Genomic DNA, 16,781 nt, shown 5'->3' with positions numbered 1-16,781 from the left:
GCGGGCTTAAACGCAACCTTGACAGCAGGTGTGTTCAGTTTTCAAAGACCTTTCATTTGATGTATGGTACGTCTAAATTGGACATTTACTTATCTCAGAGGAGCTGCACACAGGCAGTGCACACAGAGACACAGAGAGAGAGAGAGAGACACAACCCGAGCACGGTTTCATAGTAAGCTCCACTTGCGCGGAGGCGCGCGGAGGCGCGCGGAGGCGCGCGGAGGCGCGCGGAGGCGTTCGCAATTAAAGGCATAAGTACCATGTACAATCGCCAATATGGGCATATACAACATAATTAAGTTCAAGTCTGGCCTGGCCTTCTGCACTTGGACTGTTGCTGGAATTGTTTCATATGTCTGCTCTCCTTTCCTTTTAACACAATCATAAGGGAGCACGTCATTATTACACGCCTGCATTATTTTCACGTCATTATTACGTGTTATAATAGATCTATTTTGGTTTGGCTCAGAAGCTGGCTTGACCAGAGAAAGTGGGTGGGTAGGTGATGGATTTATTCCAATCCCTGTTTTGAATAGTATTTCATCTCTTTAGTTCTTAATCCAACGGATTGCAAGTTTCAGAATGCTGATTTGGGAGTCACGTGGATCCCAAGAATGTATTCATTCTGGGGGGGGGGGGGGGGCTGTAACACAGTCCATTAGATTTTTACTCTTTTCAACTTGTGGAGTCAAAAGGTTTCTCTTAAGGCCTAAGCCAAAGGTTCTACGGCTAGGTTGAAGGAGATAGTGCATGCACACATTCCAATGCAAACGACAGATCAACAGTAAAACAAATACAATCCGCATCTAAGTTTGCATTCCTGATGAGGATCGACTAGATCAAAATGTTGAAAGAAGCAATAAAAAAGGAGCTGAGAAGCAGTGTGTGGATTTGATTTGTTTGACTTCTAATGATATGTTGTTCATGTAAGAGTATTATCATTAATTGGATGAGGTGTGTTTTTAGGACTGGCTAGCCCATCACAGACCTCCATACTAATGATTCTTTTTCCCAAGAGACTAAAAACAACATGGCCTTTGTTCAGCCCATGCTGAGTATTATCCCTGTACCTGGATTATAGTTGCTTTGAGAGGAGCCACTGCAGGCAGTCTAGGTTTCAGACCATAGAAAAACAGGCAAATTTCACCCAATTACTACCATCCAAAACAGCTACTAGGCAACAAACTGTGTAGCAAACAGAGGGCTATCCAAAAGTAATGTTGGTCAAAAGACCATGAAAATATATTTGACCCTTTATTTAACAATTTTGCTTTTGCCTTTTTGTTTGCTTTTTGGTATATAATTTGTCTGAAAGATCCCATAATAATAATAATAATAATAATTTTGGGATTCAGTAAGTTTTAAGTCATTCTGCACATTGGAACAGAAAGCATAAAAAGGGCCTTAGAACGTGAAGCATAGTAGCCAGTGCTTTCCCACAAAATAACAACATAATTATTTCCAGGTTTCTAATAGACAGAATGTAAGCATTTTACATATATACAAACTGTTAATATATACTTGCCACACAAATAGATGGTACATCTCAGGGATAACATGCAGTTTAACCACTTAAACCCAATACTTGGTTGACCGGATCTGAGTCCATCAGGGCTCTGTACTATAGTGACTTTTCTGTTTTTGCTCTATACTAAATAATGAGTTGCGACGCTTTGTGAGCTTATAAATCGGCTATTTTCAGCTAAATATTTCTCCAGAATACAGATGCTGGGGTTTAAGTGGTTAATGTAAGCCCAGACATCGTGTAAGTGCTATTCGGTACCTCTGCACATGTAAGGCATGTTAAGTATAGCTTGCTGGGCTAAATGCAAACAATTGAAGCTATTGAAAAATCACATGTACTATTGCAACACATTGTAACGCTACCAGACGTAGTTCTAATTGTGTGAAATATTCACTGCCACAAATCCGGTTTCAAAAGGGAAGCCAATGAGTCAGCTGGCAAATGGTGTGGTAATGGGATTTCTTGTTCACTGTGCAACATGATTGGCCAGCTGGGAATGGTGTAGGGCACTGGGAGAGGGGCAGCATGTATAAAAACCCTAAATCCACCGGGAGAGCCATGACTTCCATTTCAGAAGTGACCAGAGGATACTTGTTAGAGTGTTTGTCTGTTTTCCCAGCAAGAAGGAACCATGGTCAGCCGGTGAGTTAACAATTAATATCACCTATTCCTGATTGAATTACATACTGCATCTCACTTTGCATGTATTCATATATTAGATATTCTCAATTTATTTGAGTGCATAAACAATGTTCAGTTGCTCTTTTTCAAATACATTTTTTTTGCACATATGCATCATGCCTGCTATCGCTAAGAAGACATTGACTCAACTCATCTTCAACTTTATTGTTACATCACAGGTTAACAGGTGTAAAAAGTGCCTGAATGACAATGATTCATTGTCGTACAATCTACCATCATTTTTATATTTTCAGATTAAACAGCACATAATAAAGTAGACTTGGACTAACATCTTCATTCCACAGCTTCATAATTTAGTATTTAGATATTTGTTGAGATGAAGTGACTTTATCCTGCTGCTTCCAGACTGACAGGAATACCTAATGTACATGCAGCTGAATATTTAAGGAATACTTTGAGGATTGAAGGTCATATTGAACTTTTTAGACCCACTAGTTGTGCTGAGAGACTTTGACGTTAATTTAACTCTAACGTAATGTTCCATTTGTACACTCTGATGAACACTGGGGATATTACTGTGTAGCGATATCTGGCGGTTTGATTGATAAATCTCTTTTTTGTCTTTTACAGATTTGAACACCCAGCTGGTAATTACAAAAAGATCTTTGAGACATGTGAGGAGCTGTCTGAGCCAATACCAGCAGTAATCACAGGTTTGTGAGCATCTCTCAGCCTTCAAATGCCATTCAGGCCGTTTCATATTGTTGTTTCCACATTCATATTTTAACCAACTTAACCCCCATCCAAATAACTGGGCCTAAATAACTGGGCCTATGCTTTACCATAATCTAAGTGAGCATCCCAAGCGACAATCTTTTTTTGTTTGTTGTTACTTATCATGTTGATACTATGTATTTATTTATATTGGTGTTCTACAGGCAAGATCCCTTCCTTTCTGAAAGGAAGTCTTCTCCGCTTAGGACCTGGCCTCTTTGAGGTTGGAGATGAACCTTTCTACCACCTCTTTGATGGCCAAGCCCTGATGCACAAGTTTGATTTTGTGGATGGGAAGGTCACCTACTTCCGAAAGTAAGAATACATGCTTGTTCAGTGCATTGGCGAGTGAGACATATTTCTTTTTATGATTCTGTCCATTAGATGGAGTAGATGGAATGTAAATTGTGAATTGAATTGTAAATCCTCAATTTGGCTCTTTTTCTGCTACGTTTAGGTTTGTCAAGACAGATGCTTACGTGAGAGCCATCACAGAGAAGCGTGTTGTCATCACTGAGTTTGGCACTTTTGCCTACCCTGATCCCTGCAAAAACATTTTCTCCAGGTTTGTTGCTAATGAACTATGTGCTAAGTCTAAGAAATGGTGACCTCCTGTTTTACCCACCCGGTAATACAATTGAACTCCCATCATGAATTCTGCCAGTGGTGGAAAGTAACAAAGTGCATTTACTCAAGTACTGTACTTAAGTACAATTTGAGGTACTTTACTTAAGTATTTCCATTCATTGATACTTTATACTTCTACTCCACTACATCTCAGAGGCTTTACTCTCTGCATGCTAAATATTTCTTTGTTTTAACTACCACAGATTTCATTCATGATGTTAGTCGTGATTACCTGTGACATATTTTTCTCCATGTGCAGGTTTTTCTCTTACTTCAAGGGTGTTGAAGTGACAGACAATTGCCTGGTGAATGTGTATCCAATTGGTGAGGATTATTACGCCGTAACGGAAACCAACTTTATCACCAAAGTCAACACTGATACATTGGCAACACTGAAAAAGGTACATCAATATAATTACCTCATAGAGGCAGATACTGGTGTCAACTAGTAAAAATGTCCACAATTTATGACACTCACCCTGCATATTAAACAAACTGCTTGTCCAAGTGAAATGTACGTAGATTGTTACACCATTATATGCAAATCCTGAGTTTCAATGGCATAACAAGCCAACACTGGGCCCCAAAGCAGGGTGGTCATGGTAGATACGCTCCTGCTGAGTTTTAATTAATCTCTGAGATTGTAAATATGCATCAGATACTCAAGATTTTACAGGGTGAAATGAAAAAAAACATATACTCCCTTTAATTTCTGTGCAGGTTGATTTGATGAACTATGTCAACGTCAATGGAGTGACTGCTCACCCCCACATTGAGAAAGATGGGACTGTGTACAACATTGGAAACTGCATGGGGAAAGGAGCGACGCTGGCCTACAACGTTGTCAAGACCCCAGGCACCCAGAAAGGTGGAGATTGAGATACTATGCTATCAAGGGAAATTATACAAAGGTGTCTTAACAGGCCTAATGGTGTAAGTGGAGAGCTGTGATAAAGAGCTGTAAAATAACCTCTTCACACATCATGTAGGAGGCTGATTAAAATATATGAACCACTTAAGACCTATTTTGCTTCATCTGCCAGTGACAGTGTTGCGTGGAAATAGCCCATGCCCAAAATAGAGGTGTCAGGTTGAAAGTGATTAAATATTTCTACAAGCTTTTCTTGTCTGATGATGCATCTTGCTGGTTGTTTTCTTTCTTTTCTAGATCCCTTTTATTGGATTTGAACAAATATTCCCAGTCAAATAGTTGCTAGTTGTTTTGAATAGCTCTCCTGTCCTGTGTGTCCTCAGACAAGTCTGACTGTGTCCCGAAGACCAAGGTGGTGGTGCAGTTCCCCAGTCATGAGAGGTTTAAGCCTTCCTATGTGCACAGGTACACGATTTACTTAATGAACACTGCATGTTGCATCAACATTGCATCAACTGTTTGATTTGTAACTTACTGCAAAATTGTATGCATACATTATTATTGTGTTTGATGAGCTAATTGTGGGGGTGGTGGATGTTTTTATATTCTCTTTATCAATCCCAGCTTTGGCATGTCGGAGAATTACCTTGTCTTTGTGGAGACCCCAGTCAAAATCAACCTGCTGAAGTTCCTGAGTGCCTGGAGTATCCGAGGCTCCAACTACATGGATTGCTTTGAGTCCAATGAGGCCCAGGGGGTAAATACTTGTATATGAGAAAAGTTCAGAGTTGGCTTCTTTTGCACCATTCTTAATGTATTATATCATATTATCTCTGTATCTGCTTTTACCCTGCATTTTACAGACACTTTTCCACATAGCCAGAAAGGACCCTGGAGAGTACATTGATCACAGGTTCAAGGGAGCACCCATAGGCATGTTCCATCACATCAACACTTATGAGGACAACGGCTTCATTGTTGTGGACCTCTGCGGATGGAAAGGGTAGTTATCTAACCACCTTTTTTTACTTGAGGGACATGTCATTGTTTAGACTCTCCTAGCCATGGCAGGTTCCCTTGAGAAAGCTGCTGATATATGTGGGAAGAATGTTGACTTTTGTTCATCTTTTTTTTCTCTTTTCTTTTCTTTTCTTTTCTTTTAGTTTTGAGTTTGTATACAACTACCTCTGGCTGGCCAACCTGAGAGCCAACTGGGATGAAGTAAAGAAGGCGGCCATGATGGCACCCCAGCCAGAGGTGCGCAGATACGTTATTCCCCTGGACATCCACAAGGTGAGTCGCCTTTTCAAATCATCTGTGTGACCTCCAATTTCCCACCTTTCTATTACATTTGAGTTGTTATGGCAATACCCCCCCTGCCAATGTGGTTGGTTGGCAATCCTGATAATGTTTTGATCAATGTTATAATTGTTCTTTTCCTTTGCTATGCATTGCTGTCATGCAGGAGGAGCAGGGGAAGAACTTGATCAGCTTGCCGTACACTACAGCCACAGCAGTGATGCATTCTGATGGACACATCTTCCTGGAACCAGAGGTGCTTTTCTCTGGGCCTCGACAAGGTAACATTGTTTACAAATCATATGTTCTCAATATTGTAAAGCACCTGGAGATGACTTTTTCATTTGTAAGGTGTTATGGAAAAACATTGTTATTATTATTATTTATTAATCGTTGATGATCCTATTTAATTTCCTATTTATTTATTCCTATTTAACAATGGCTATGCATGCCCTCCTGTATATCCTAATGGTGGACTTAGTGGTTTACTATGGATAGTATATTCAAATTCCTGTGTGTGTGTGTGTGTGTGTGTGTGTGTGTGTGTGTGTGTGTGTGTGTGTGTGTGTGTGTGTGTGTGTGTGTGTGTGTGTGTGTGTGTGTGTGTGTGTGTGTGTGTGTGTGTGTGTGTGTGTGTGTGTGTGTGTGTGTGTGTGTGTGTGTGTGTGTGTCTTTCAGCCTTTGAGTTCCCTCAGATCAACTATCCGATGTGTGCAGGGAAAGACTACACGTATGCCTACGGCCTGGGTCTCAACCATTTCATCCCTGACAGGGTCAGTGTATTAAAAGAAAGTTGTCAATCAGTGGTCAGTGGGACAGCCTGAGCACATAAAACAAACATCAACCTTTAACTCACCTGTGTGCAGATCGTCAAGCTGAATGTGAAGACCAAGGAGACGTTGGTATGGCAGGAGCCAGACTCATACCCCTCAGAACCCCTGTTTGTGCAGAATCCTGGGACTACCGGCGAGGACGATGGTATGTCAATCACAACAGAGATCAAACAGAATGATTGATAAACATACAATACATAACCACCTGAACCTTAGCATTGCTATTCTAGGCATATCATACTAGATGAACATTCTGGGAAAATAGCTGATTTGCTATTTTCACCAAAGAAATTAGGTGCAGAAAAGGGGAGGGTAAGTACAGACCCTGGGCGATTATGGTCAAGGAAGAATATAGGGTTTAAGTGGATAAGTAGAGACTGTTAAGAGGTGAAAATTACAATATTTGTCTATTCTAATAAGATTGTTGGTACTGTACCTACAGGTGTGATACTGACCTGTGTTGTGGCCCCTGGCGCCCAGAGACCAGGATATATGCTTATCCTCAATGCCAAGGATCTGACCGAAATTGCCAGGGCAGAGGTGGACTCCACCATGCCTGTGACCTTCCATGGGATGTACAAACCATAAACATGGCATTTCTCAGGTCCACACAAACAAGTCAACCATTCCATGGTATCAACTAACTCTGCATTAAAACAAGAATAAACAATATCATGATCAATAAAAAGTATTTCATTTCCCTGAGTAATGTTGATTCAGGAAGGTTGAACATCTGTGAAAAACCTGACATTGTTGGGTGATGGCTTTTTGTAGGCCTTTTTATGATCACTGTATGAGAAATTTATATAAGTTTATAAAATCTCAAACAAGAGTCAATGCAACCATAATGTTGTGCCAATAATGGAAATCAGTGGATTTGTTTTTTCCTTGTCACTTGAATACCTCCTTGTTTGAATAAAATAAAACTGCTGGTTATTTTCTTAGCTAAAACTGGGATGTGTTTGTAATAATAATTTAAGCCACAAGTTCCTATTGTTCATATTGAAATAGCATTAAGGTTCAACCAGTACAAAGTGCTCTATTGTTCAGGTAGAACTTCTTGAGATTGAATGTGTTTGTGTCAAACAAAATCGGATTAGGGATTCATTTGAAACAGTCACGCTTACAGCGACACATTGCTATACACATTACTATAGGCCGATATACATTGCCTGGTATTTTTCAATGTAATCTTTCCACAAAAAACCTTTTGTTTCTGTCAGTGTTGTTCACCAAAACCATGCAGATCTTAGCTGAATGAGCCATTGCAGCACAGTAAAGCTGATTAACTGTGTCACAAGTTAATCTCAGGAGCAAAGAGGTATGTAGTAACTAATCACTCTAGTGAGAACATACTAATAGAAAATGTTTGCAGCTAATGCGGACATGAAATGAAACATGAATTATTATGACCCCAACTAGGCTACATCAACTAAAAACAAAACGTTTACTGCATGGTAAGATTGGTAACAATCCCCATTCCCCACACCTTCCGTTTAAGTAGCATGAGAACATGTTGCCACCTACTGGGAATTTGAGGTTACTGCAGCATGAAACCAGTCCTCATAGTTATGATAGCTGTTTGGTTTTTTGAGTCAAGACCTGCATTTGCAGCTCCATCTTCAGTGGGTGAAATGACAAGAACAGAAATGCATCAAAGTAACTCACTGATTTTCAACTGTTGTAATCTTAGATGCATATATATTTGTGCATGACAAGAATATCATGGCTAATTTTATATTGAAAGGAGAACCATTATTACATTAGTCATGTGTTCAAGCCCCCTTCTTGGTGTTAGCATTGCATAAATGTATAGCGATGGAACAGTTTTAGAAATACTGTAATCATGCTTCCATAAATATGACCATTGTCCTGCATTGAGCCTCCCTTGTAGGCAGCTAGCACATGCAGAGCTTGATCCTTGACATAATTTATTTCTAACTTGTAATAAGGCAATACCAAAGTGTGTGCTTTCTGATTTATTTTGCTTTACAAGAGGGCTGACTAGCCTTCCAAAAAAACAAGAGAACATTTTTCAGAGACAGTTTAAATACAAACACTGCAAAAGAAAGCTTAACAGAGAAAGTGTTATCTCAAATGTAACTGTCACACCACAAGAGACATCTCTCTATTCCACTCTTGAATTCAGTTGGGACAGAGGTTTGCATAGTCAGACATGAACCAGTGTAATAGTTAAATATTGAAGGTGGTTAACCTTCTGAAATACAAATTAGTCTATACAAGTATAACAAAAAATGTTAAGGTAGAAGGTAAACAAAAGAGCAAGAAAATGATACCTCTAGTCTACAATATCATGTAACTATGCCACAAATCAAATGGAAACCATTCACTGCAGCCAAATTTGCTATATTGCAAAATCAAGAAAAAGACAACCACAAGTCATACAGTGTATTACAATAGCAATAAAGAATGTGACATTGCATGGACTTTAGAAGATGTAAAAAGTAAACATGTAGCATGATTCTTTTCTAAAGCTAGCCCATTTTCAAGCGAACCTCTGTCCCATTATTTGCACGCAAAACACACAAAAGGATTGAGACGAGGCAGAACGAACCAGAGGCTCTCACTACTGAATCACAATCACAGAACTCATGAAATACATCTTCAGGATTACTTCACCGCGACGAGTTGATAATAGCTTTATCAATTGTAACTTCTGCATTGCAGGGAAAGAAAGAGGAAAGAAATAATGATAGTGCAAGGTTACAGGTATATATATTAATATATATATATATTGTTTCCGTTATTATCCTATAATTAAAGTGCAAATCTCTGGATCAGATTATGTGTGTGTGCAAGCATTTCTAATTTTAAACTGATCCGCCTGCCCATGCAGAAATGAGCCCTTTACATTGGCTGACAGCTATTTCTCCACCTCTTATGGTAAAACACATTAACCTTACACAATGATAGTTCAAACCGTGTTTTCTTGTTTACTGAACTCTCTTTTTCTGGCCGTTTGGACTGGCAGTGGGGCCATCGTGGTCTAATGGACAATCTGAATGCGGAGGGGGGGAAGCCCACATTCATTCTTTAGACCAAGTTGAGGGTGGACTTGGATGATCTCTGCATTGTTTACATACCAAGCTGAACTAGGAAGAATAATAAGCTTTTCTTCTTTAACACTGTAACAGGGTAAACTTCAGTCATTACTGTATACACAACAAGGACATTTTACCATGCTACTGTGACAGCGTCTTTAGGGGACATGACCCAGTTGGTGTGAAGGTGCTTCTCTTATGGTTACCTACAGAGGCCTCAAATGGAAACTATTAACACTTCTTAATGGGAAAATATTTATCAATTGCTTATATGCCCTGTCCTGCAATGAATCAGCTATTACGGGTGAACAATGTCAGTTGGGATGGGACACCACAGAGACCTGCTCAGGTGGACTTGTCATCCATGCTGTGCTCGGGATGAAAAGTCATCCCAACAACTATCCCTCACCTCAAATATTCACGTGATCAAGAATGCAATCCATCAGCTGTGTCATAGAAACACACTTCAGCGTGACCGACATATAAACAGTCATGTCCGCTTGCCTGATAAGAGATAGTTTCTTACTGCCATGTCCAATTATATCAACATAGGCCGGCTAATTCAGTGTAAGACTAAGGGGACAGAGGGCCAACATTCTTTGTGTGATTTTGTTGATCATAATCACTAGTTTTGAAATAGTCTCTCAGTTAGTTAGCACCCAACACAACTTGCTGCTCCCCTCAGCGTAGAAGAGGGCAGTGGTTTGGTTTGTGTTTGGGGGATCGTTCCTAATATGGGGAGGAGTCAGACAGAGGCTATTCAGTTGGTCTCGTAGGTGGAGAGCAGGGCGGCATCCACAGGCTCCATGCAGGAGGGGCAGGTGAAGGATCTCATTAGCCAGTCGTCTATACAGTCCATGTGGTAGATGTGCATACAGGGTAGGAACCGGATGGGGTCTCCATACACAAAGTCCATCATACAGATGACACACCTGCAAAGGGTGTACAACAATAATGACAAAAGTTAAGGCTGGGTAATATGTCAATACTATATTGATATCGTGATATGACACTATAAATATATATATATATATATATATATATATATATATATATATATATATATATATCGTCTGGGATTTTAAGACACTAGAGGTTCACATGTAGAATTTGTACCGCTATGTGGTCCTCAGACCTACGTCGCACCGTCGATATGCCCATATTGAGATCTCAGTATCTATCAGTCCTTGTCCCTTTTATGCCCATATAAGGATATCTCTTTATATGTCAGTCCTTGTCCATTTAAAGCCCACATATGGAGATCCTTGATGTCATCAGTATATGCCCATATATGGGCATGCCCCCTTTTGTGCCCATATATGGAGCTGAGTGATTTATTTGCGCCTGATGCCATGACGACACGATGAGGTTAGAGTCTTAACCTCATTGTGTCGTCATGGCATCAGTGTCATGACGACATGGCATCATGTCTAACCGTTATTGGGAACTCGTTATATGGTTATGGCTGAGTCATGGTGACATGAACGAGACAGAGGTCCGTCCGCCCGCCGGCTGGCCTTAAGACAGTTTTAATATAGGATATTGTAATATGGCGTAAGTGCAGTTTTTTCCTTATTTCAAAGGCTGCATTACAGTGATGTAACTTTCTTAACTTACTGTTCTAACTTTTTAATTATTTGCCTTTACCCACTTAGTTATGAAATAGGCATTACTGATGATTAGTCATTAAAAATTATAAATAAATAAATAAATAAATAAATAAATAAATAAATAAATAAATAAATAAATAAATAAATAAATAAATAAATAAATAAATAAATAAAATAAATATATAATATAATATATATATACAAAAATATATAAATAGTCGTCCCCACAATATGATGACAATATAGATATTGAGGTATTTGTTTGATATTTTGATCTACATCACCCAGTCCTTGTTCCCATTAGGTTCTGTAACCTTACTCTTCAGAGTGTACAAATGAAACCAAATGGACCCGTAAAGGTCCATTTGGTTCCATTTGTACACTCAAAGAGTTAACTGAACATTGAGGATCTTTACAGTGTATAAAATGTGTGATGTTGGGGTGCATCACTTCCAAACACTCACTCTCTGATCTTTTTCTCTGAGCCATCTTGGCCTCCGTCGTAAACCCCCCTGGGAAGGTGCTGGATGAGACCAATGCGCTGAGCGATGCGGATCTGCTCCTCCTCGGTCAACTGGGTGGCCAGGCGGGACTGACTAGGGGTGGGATGGTACATGGGCATGTGAGCCTGCTCCTGAAAGACAGATACAGTTGGACAGTTTAGAAATCAATTGGGAACATCAAAATGTGCATCTGTGCTTTCTTCAAATGAAATTCGATAATATTTTCATCTATAAAGGCATCAATAAATAATTTATATAAAACATGATTTTTTTGGGGGGGGGGGTCCCCAGATGACAGTGAAGTGACAATTTAATGACTTTTAAGACCTTTTTAATAGCTGGAAGAAAGAAAAAAAGACCCTTACTGCATCAAAAGTAATCAACAAACTATACTATAAAAACTGGTCAAACATTGGCCAAATTGTCAAATAATATAAGAAAGAGTCTGAGGTAATAATTGTGTAAACAGCCGATCTACAAGCTCACAAAAGCTTGTAGGTCTGCTATTTTATTTTTACAATATTTATCTGTGGAACCGAAAATGTAATGCCTCAACTCCTACATTTCACGTGCTTGTCATAATTCATATAAAAACAATGGTGTGTCTGCTGGTGCTGTAGCTCATAGCAAGGCAGACGTGTTGTCACAAGCAAAAGTTCATTCTGTTGCAACCGTGGACGGTTCAAGGAAATAAAAAGCCAGCTCCGCTCACCTGGTAAGGTGGAGGGGGCTCCAGGTCTGGATCGCCATAACTTGCTCTGTCTGACTGGGAATCGTGAAGCAGAGAAATGTCGTCCGATGTCGGAGATTTCAGACAGTTGCCCATATCCTTCTTTTCTCAGTCCTAGTTCTTGGGTCTTTGCTCTTGCTAGCAAATCAACCAGCCTAACGTTAGCGTTGTAGTTGATTCGGCTCAACTGGGGGCTCTTGACTGAGGGCCAGTTCAGCTTACAGCAACAACAACAACAACAAGCCAATGTTGTCACTACCACTTCGACACTATTATATTAAAAACGCAACAATTCAATGTTCGATGGTCAAGGACGCCCTGTGCATCTTCTTAAAAATAGTGTGTGATAAGCAGCAGTCAGTCAGTCGGTGGCATCAGTGACCATGTTAACACGGACAACCTGAAAGCATCTCAAAACAAAGAGAACTGCCCTGCTAAAGGCTAGCACACTGAACTATAGCTAGCTATGGCTAGCTACCTTTTCGCTAGCCAGCTGAGTGACCACCACCACAACTACAACAATATCTCTCATCCCTCGGTTGTAAAACTATATTCCGGGAAAGTATTCACTTTGACGGCGTCGGCGACTCTAATATTGAGAAACGCAATGTTTGTTTGGAGTTGACATGTAGCCCTGACTCCTGTAACTTCGTGACTACCATGAAAACAGTTGAGTCTGTCAGTTATAGCAGCTCTTTCTTCTACCCGAGCAGACAGACGGGCCATTGCATATGACGTCAGTGTTGCCAGCTTTTGAGAGAGAAACAAGCAACCGGGGGTCTATGAAAACAAGCCCAATAGAAGCGAGCCCTTCGCCCTTTAAACATATTACATTGGCTATTTGAAAATAGCAGATCTACGAGCTTACAACGCGTCACGTCACGTGAACTTGTAGATCTGCTATTTTCAAAAAACATCTTGGATGATTTTTTTTTCATTTATAGGAATATTTTTGAAACATTTACATAAATCTTGTATGTGGGTCCCTGGCATAAAATGTTTTCAGATAGACAAATCAATATTAATTTGGGGGTCCTTGACTGGTTTAAAAAACATTAGGAAACTAGCCCAGGCAACTACACGTTTAGAAACAAGCCCCCACGAACTGCCAATATTTACAAGCGACTTTACAAAACACAAGCCCAAAGTCGCTTATAATAAACGGACATGGCAACGCTGTATGACGTAGCGCATTTCATTTGTTGTGCTTTTTTGGGTAGTCTACGTCCCATCGCCTGGAGGGACAATCGCGTTGTGATTGGCTAATGCAGTGTGTTGTTGACAGGCAACCCCTGACGAACACACACGCACACGCGCACGCGCACGCACACACACACACACACACACACACACACACACACACACACACACAAACAACCCATTCACAGCGACGAGACCACCAGCCAGATAGTTACGCACCTAGTGTCGCGTGCCAAAATAGCTCAGATCTACAAGCTCACAGCACGTCCAGATGCGACGCGTTGTGTGAGCTTGTAGATCGGTTCTTTTCACGCGCAACCAGGCTTAACATCTGTGCCGGGTCAACACCTTTTCTTCTGGCCTAGACACATACGTCATGTCCTATATGAGCGAATAGGGGAAGGGAATCAAAGTCACATGATTCCCTTGTTTGACCCTTTGAAGGTGCAAACAAAGGACCGGGAAAGCGTCTGTGTCATTTACTAATTTTAGATTTCTTTGGCTATTTTTGAAAAATCGTGAAAACATGGCCTGGCACAGCATTCAAGTGTGGGGAGCTTGAGCAGACTGCCGACCATAAATTAACCACCTGTCCCCTGTATAGACCACCATCAGAGGCCGGGGCCTCTTTGATGTGGAACCTGAGCCGCAGGCATGGCTGGGCGACATTGAGTTGGAGTTGGACATTTGATGATGATACAAAAAAGAAGAAGGTACAAGAGCCAAGGTGATGACCCCAGACAGCAACAGTGAGGAGTTTGGCATCCCTGGCAGGGGTGTTGCAGGGGGACACCCTCGCTTGCATGGAGCGCTCTGAATGGCATGGCCAGTTTGTGGAAGTCCAACCCCCCCACCATATCAAGCTCCACTTCTTCTCAGTCCTGTAGAGTCCGTTCTCCTATACAGCTGTGAATGCTCTACAGAGAATGCTCTATAGAGCATGCTCTATAGAGCCTGCTCTACAGCAGTATGGGGGGCTACCAAGGGTGAGGATAATTTCCTTTTAACAGGACGTTCATGAAAGTCTTTGCGGGCTTGTTTCCAATGAGGGCCTGTGAGCAATTAGGGGTTAAGAGTCTTGCTCAGGGACATTTCATCGACACATATGCTGGCGTGGCCTGGAATCGTACCTGGGGCAACCAGGGCCTCTGGCTCCCTAGGCGGGCTCACTAACCACTCAGCTATGGCCGCCCCTCTTCTTGAGGGAGAAGATGGCAGAGAATGGGGCTGGTCGGTCAATGCCATTGACATCGAGAGCTCCCAGTAGGGGAAGATGCTGGCTAGCTAGCCAGATGTATGGAGGATTGACGTGACTGGAGACACTGCTGGAGGGCTCATCCGGGGATGAACTATAGAGAGAGGCTCTATCTCTCTATCCATAGGTTCCAAAGTTTGACCCTGGCTAACACGTACACAACTGATGAAGTCAAGCAGAAAACGGCTGAAAGTAGGAACCTTTTTTTCTTCTTTTCTTTTGCTGCTGCTGTACTGCTGCTTGTGTTGTGTGCGGTGTGTATACTAATGTGATTCAAGCTGCTGTACTATTGCTGTCATTTTTGTGTCATGTTCAGTGACTGTTTCTGGCTCTGGAATTGAATGCAGATGTGAATCTACAGTTTGTTTGTTTGTTGTGTTGTGTCTGCCGTTGGAAGGTAGTGAGTTGCAACAGGGAACAGTATGACTCTTGGTCACTTTCCTTTTAAGTTCAAGCTAGAGGTTTTGGGCTTTGACATAACATATCTACAGTATGTCTGCTGTGTTGTGGCTGATGTTGAAGGTTGTGATCTGTGACAGGGTCACTGATTTTGGTTCATGATTGGCTTGGTGGTTATGGACTGTGTTGTTGGGTTGTTTGCAGTGCGGGGTATGTCTATGTCTTCTGTATTGACGGTGACATTACGAGGAAATCCTTGGCTGTGTTTGTGTCTATATGTCACATTCCAAAACAGTACAGTACAGTATAGGTACATTATAATTTTGCCATTGCTTTGAAAGATCCCAAGGCTAAAAATGCAGGGTAACAGTCATGTGGTTAATAAGCTATTAAGATGTTTTTGGGCGGTGAAACCGCCCCTATAAGTGAGATTTGGAAAAATGTACATTTTCCTGCGCTGTGATCTGGGCCCAGGAAATTTGTAGAATTATCCTGCGCTGTGATTGGCCAATCACAGTCTATTCAGGACTGTGATTGGCCAGTGTCACATGACACATGTGCATAGCCCTATATAAGCAACCATAACTTGAAAAAAACCAAATATTTGTTTTTTTCAAGTTATGGTTTCGTCCATCATAAAGAGTGTTTCAATAAATGTATTTATCTTTTGTACATGATTGGTTGACTCCATTCAGTATTGTGATTAGCTAGCAAGACACCGCCCACTTCACACAGGGTGTGATTTTTTATTATTGTTTTATCTATTTTCTGATCATGCAGTATTTTGTGAAAATATTGTAACACAGGCTAGTAGTATTGTGTTATCCCAAAATGTTAATCTTCAAATTTGATATATTTTATGATAATACTGTTGGCACAGTCATATCCAATACCTGTATCAGCCTAATTGAATTGGTTTAAAGATTTTTTTATTTATTTTTTGTCCACTTTTCCAATACCACTACTGAGTTTACTATAACTAGACTAAAACGATCAAGGATAGAAAATGCGACTGAAACTAATAAGCATTTTGTCTAAATCTAAATTAACTGCCACAATTAACACTGTTGTCATGGTCCAACTCCAAGGAATCCAGGGAAACCTTTTTTTCCCTTCTTTTGTCTTTCGTACAGTATGAAGGGTTAAAGGCCAAAACATGAAGTGGCCTGTTATAGCACCATCATGAAGCCAATTTGAAAAATGGGGATGGAGGTCTTTCCTTAGCCTACTGGGAGTGTGTGTGCAAAGTTTCACACTGATCGGTCAAGCGGTGCCTGAGATTAGTCTGACACACGCATGGACGGGCAGGGGCGAAAACATGATCTCCGCCCCCCGGCCGTCCATGGATTCATTTTAAACATGCAAAATCAAAACAAAGTCCCACATGTAACATAATTCACAATGCGTCATGATGTGACTCATTGTGAGCTTGTAGATCGGCTATTTTTGCT

The 16,781-nt window shown here is 40.8% G+C and overlaps 2 protein-coding genes across 2 annotated transcripts; one reads left to right on the top strand and one right to left on the bottom strand.

Moving 5' to 3' along the window:
* Nucleotides 1-2,156: 2,156 nt before the first annotated feature.
* Nucleotides 2,157-7,159, top strand: LOC308093474 (retinoid isomerohydrolase-like; the record flags this gene model as incomplete). Its single annotated transcript, XM_080439810.1, has 14 exons — nt 2,157-2,167; nt 2,798-2,880; nt 3,106-3,256; nt 3,399-3,506; nt 3,828-3,969; nt 4,289-4,436; nt 4,823-4,904; nt 5,064-5,196; nt 5,303-5,442; nt 5,603-5,732; nt 5,905-6,019; nt 6,417-6,511; nt 6,605-6,716; nt 7,014-7,159. 14 exons carry the CDS (start codon nt 2,157-2,159, stop codon nt 7,157-7,159), a joined length of 1,596 nt encoding a protein of 531 aa, XP_080295936.1.
* A 1,385-nt stretch (nt 7,160-8,544) lies between these two features.
* LOC308094421 (RING finger protein 11-like) lies at nt 8,545-13,179 on the bottom strand. The gene is made up of 3 exons (XM_080441066.1): nt 12,459-13,179; nt 11,708-11,877; nt 8,545-10,565 (listed from the first exon to the last, which is right to left on the bottom strand). The coding sequence occupies exons 1-3, from the start codon at nt 12,570-12,572 to the stop codon at nt 10,394-10,396; spliced, it is 456 nt and encodes a 151-aa protein (XP_080297192.1). The 5' UTR covers nt 12,573-13,179; the 3' UTR covers nt 8,545-10,393.
* Between the last annotated feature and the right edge of the window lie 3,602 nt (nt 13,180-16,781).

This window comes from Gymnoscopelus braueri (genome assembly GCF_963280865.1).
Source record: "Gymnoscopelus braueri genome assembly, chromosome: 10".
NCBI lineage: Eukaryota > Metazoa > Chordata > Actinopteri > Myctophiformes > Myctophidae > Gymnoscopelus > Gymnoscopelus braueri.
Note: the sequence above shows the minus strand (reverse complement) of the source record. Positions and strands in the feature narration are given on the sequence as shown.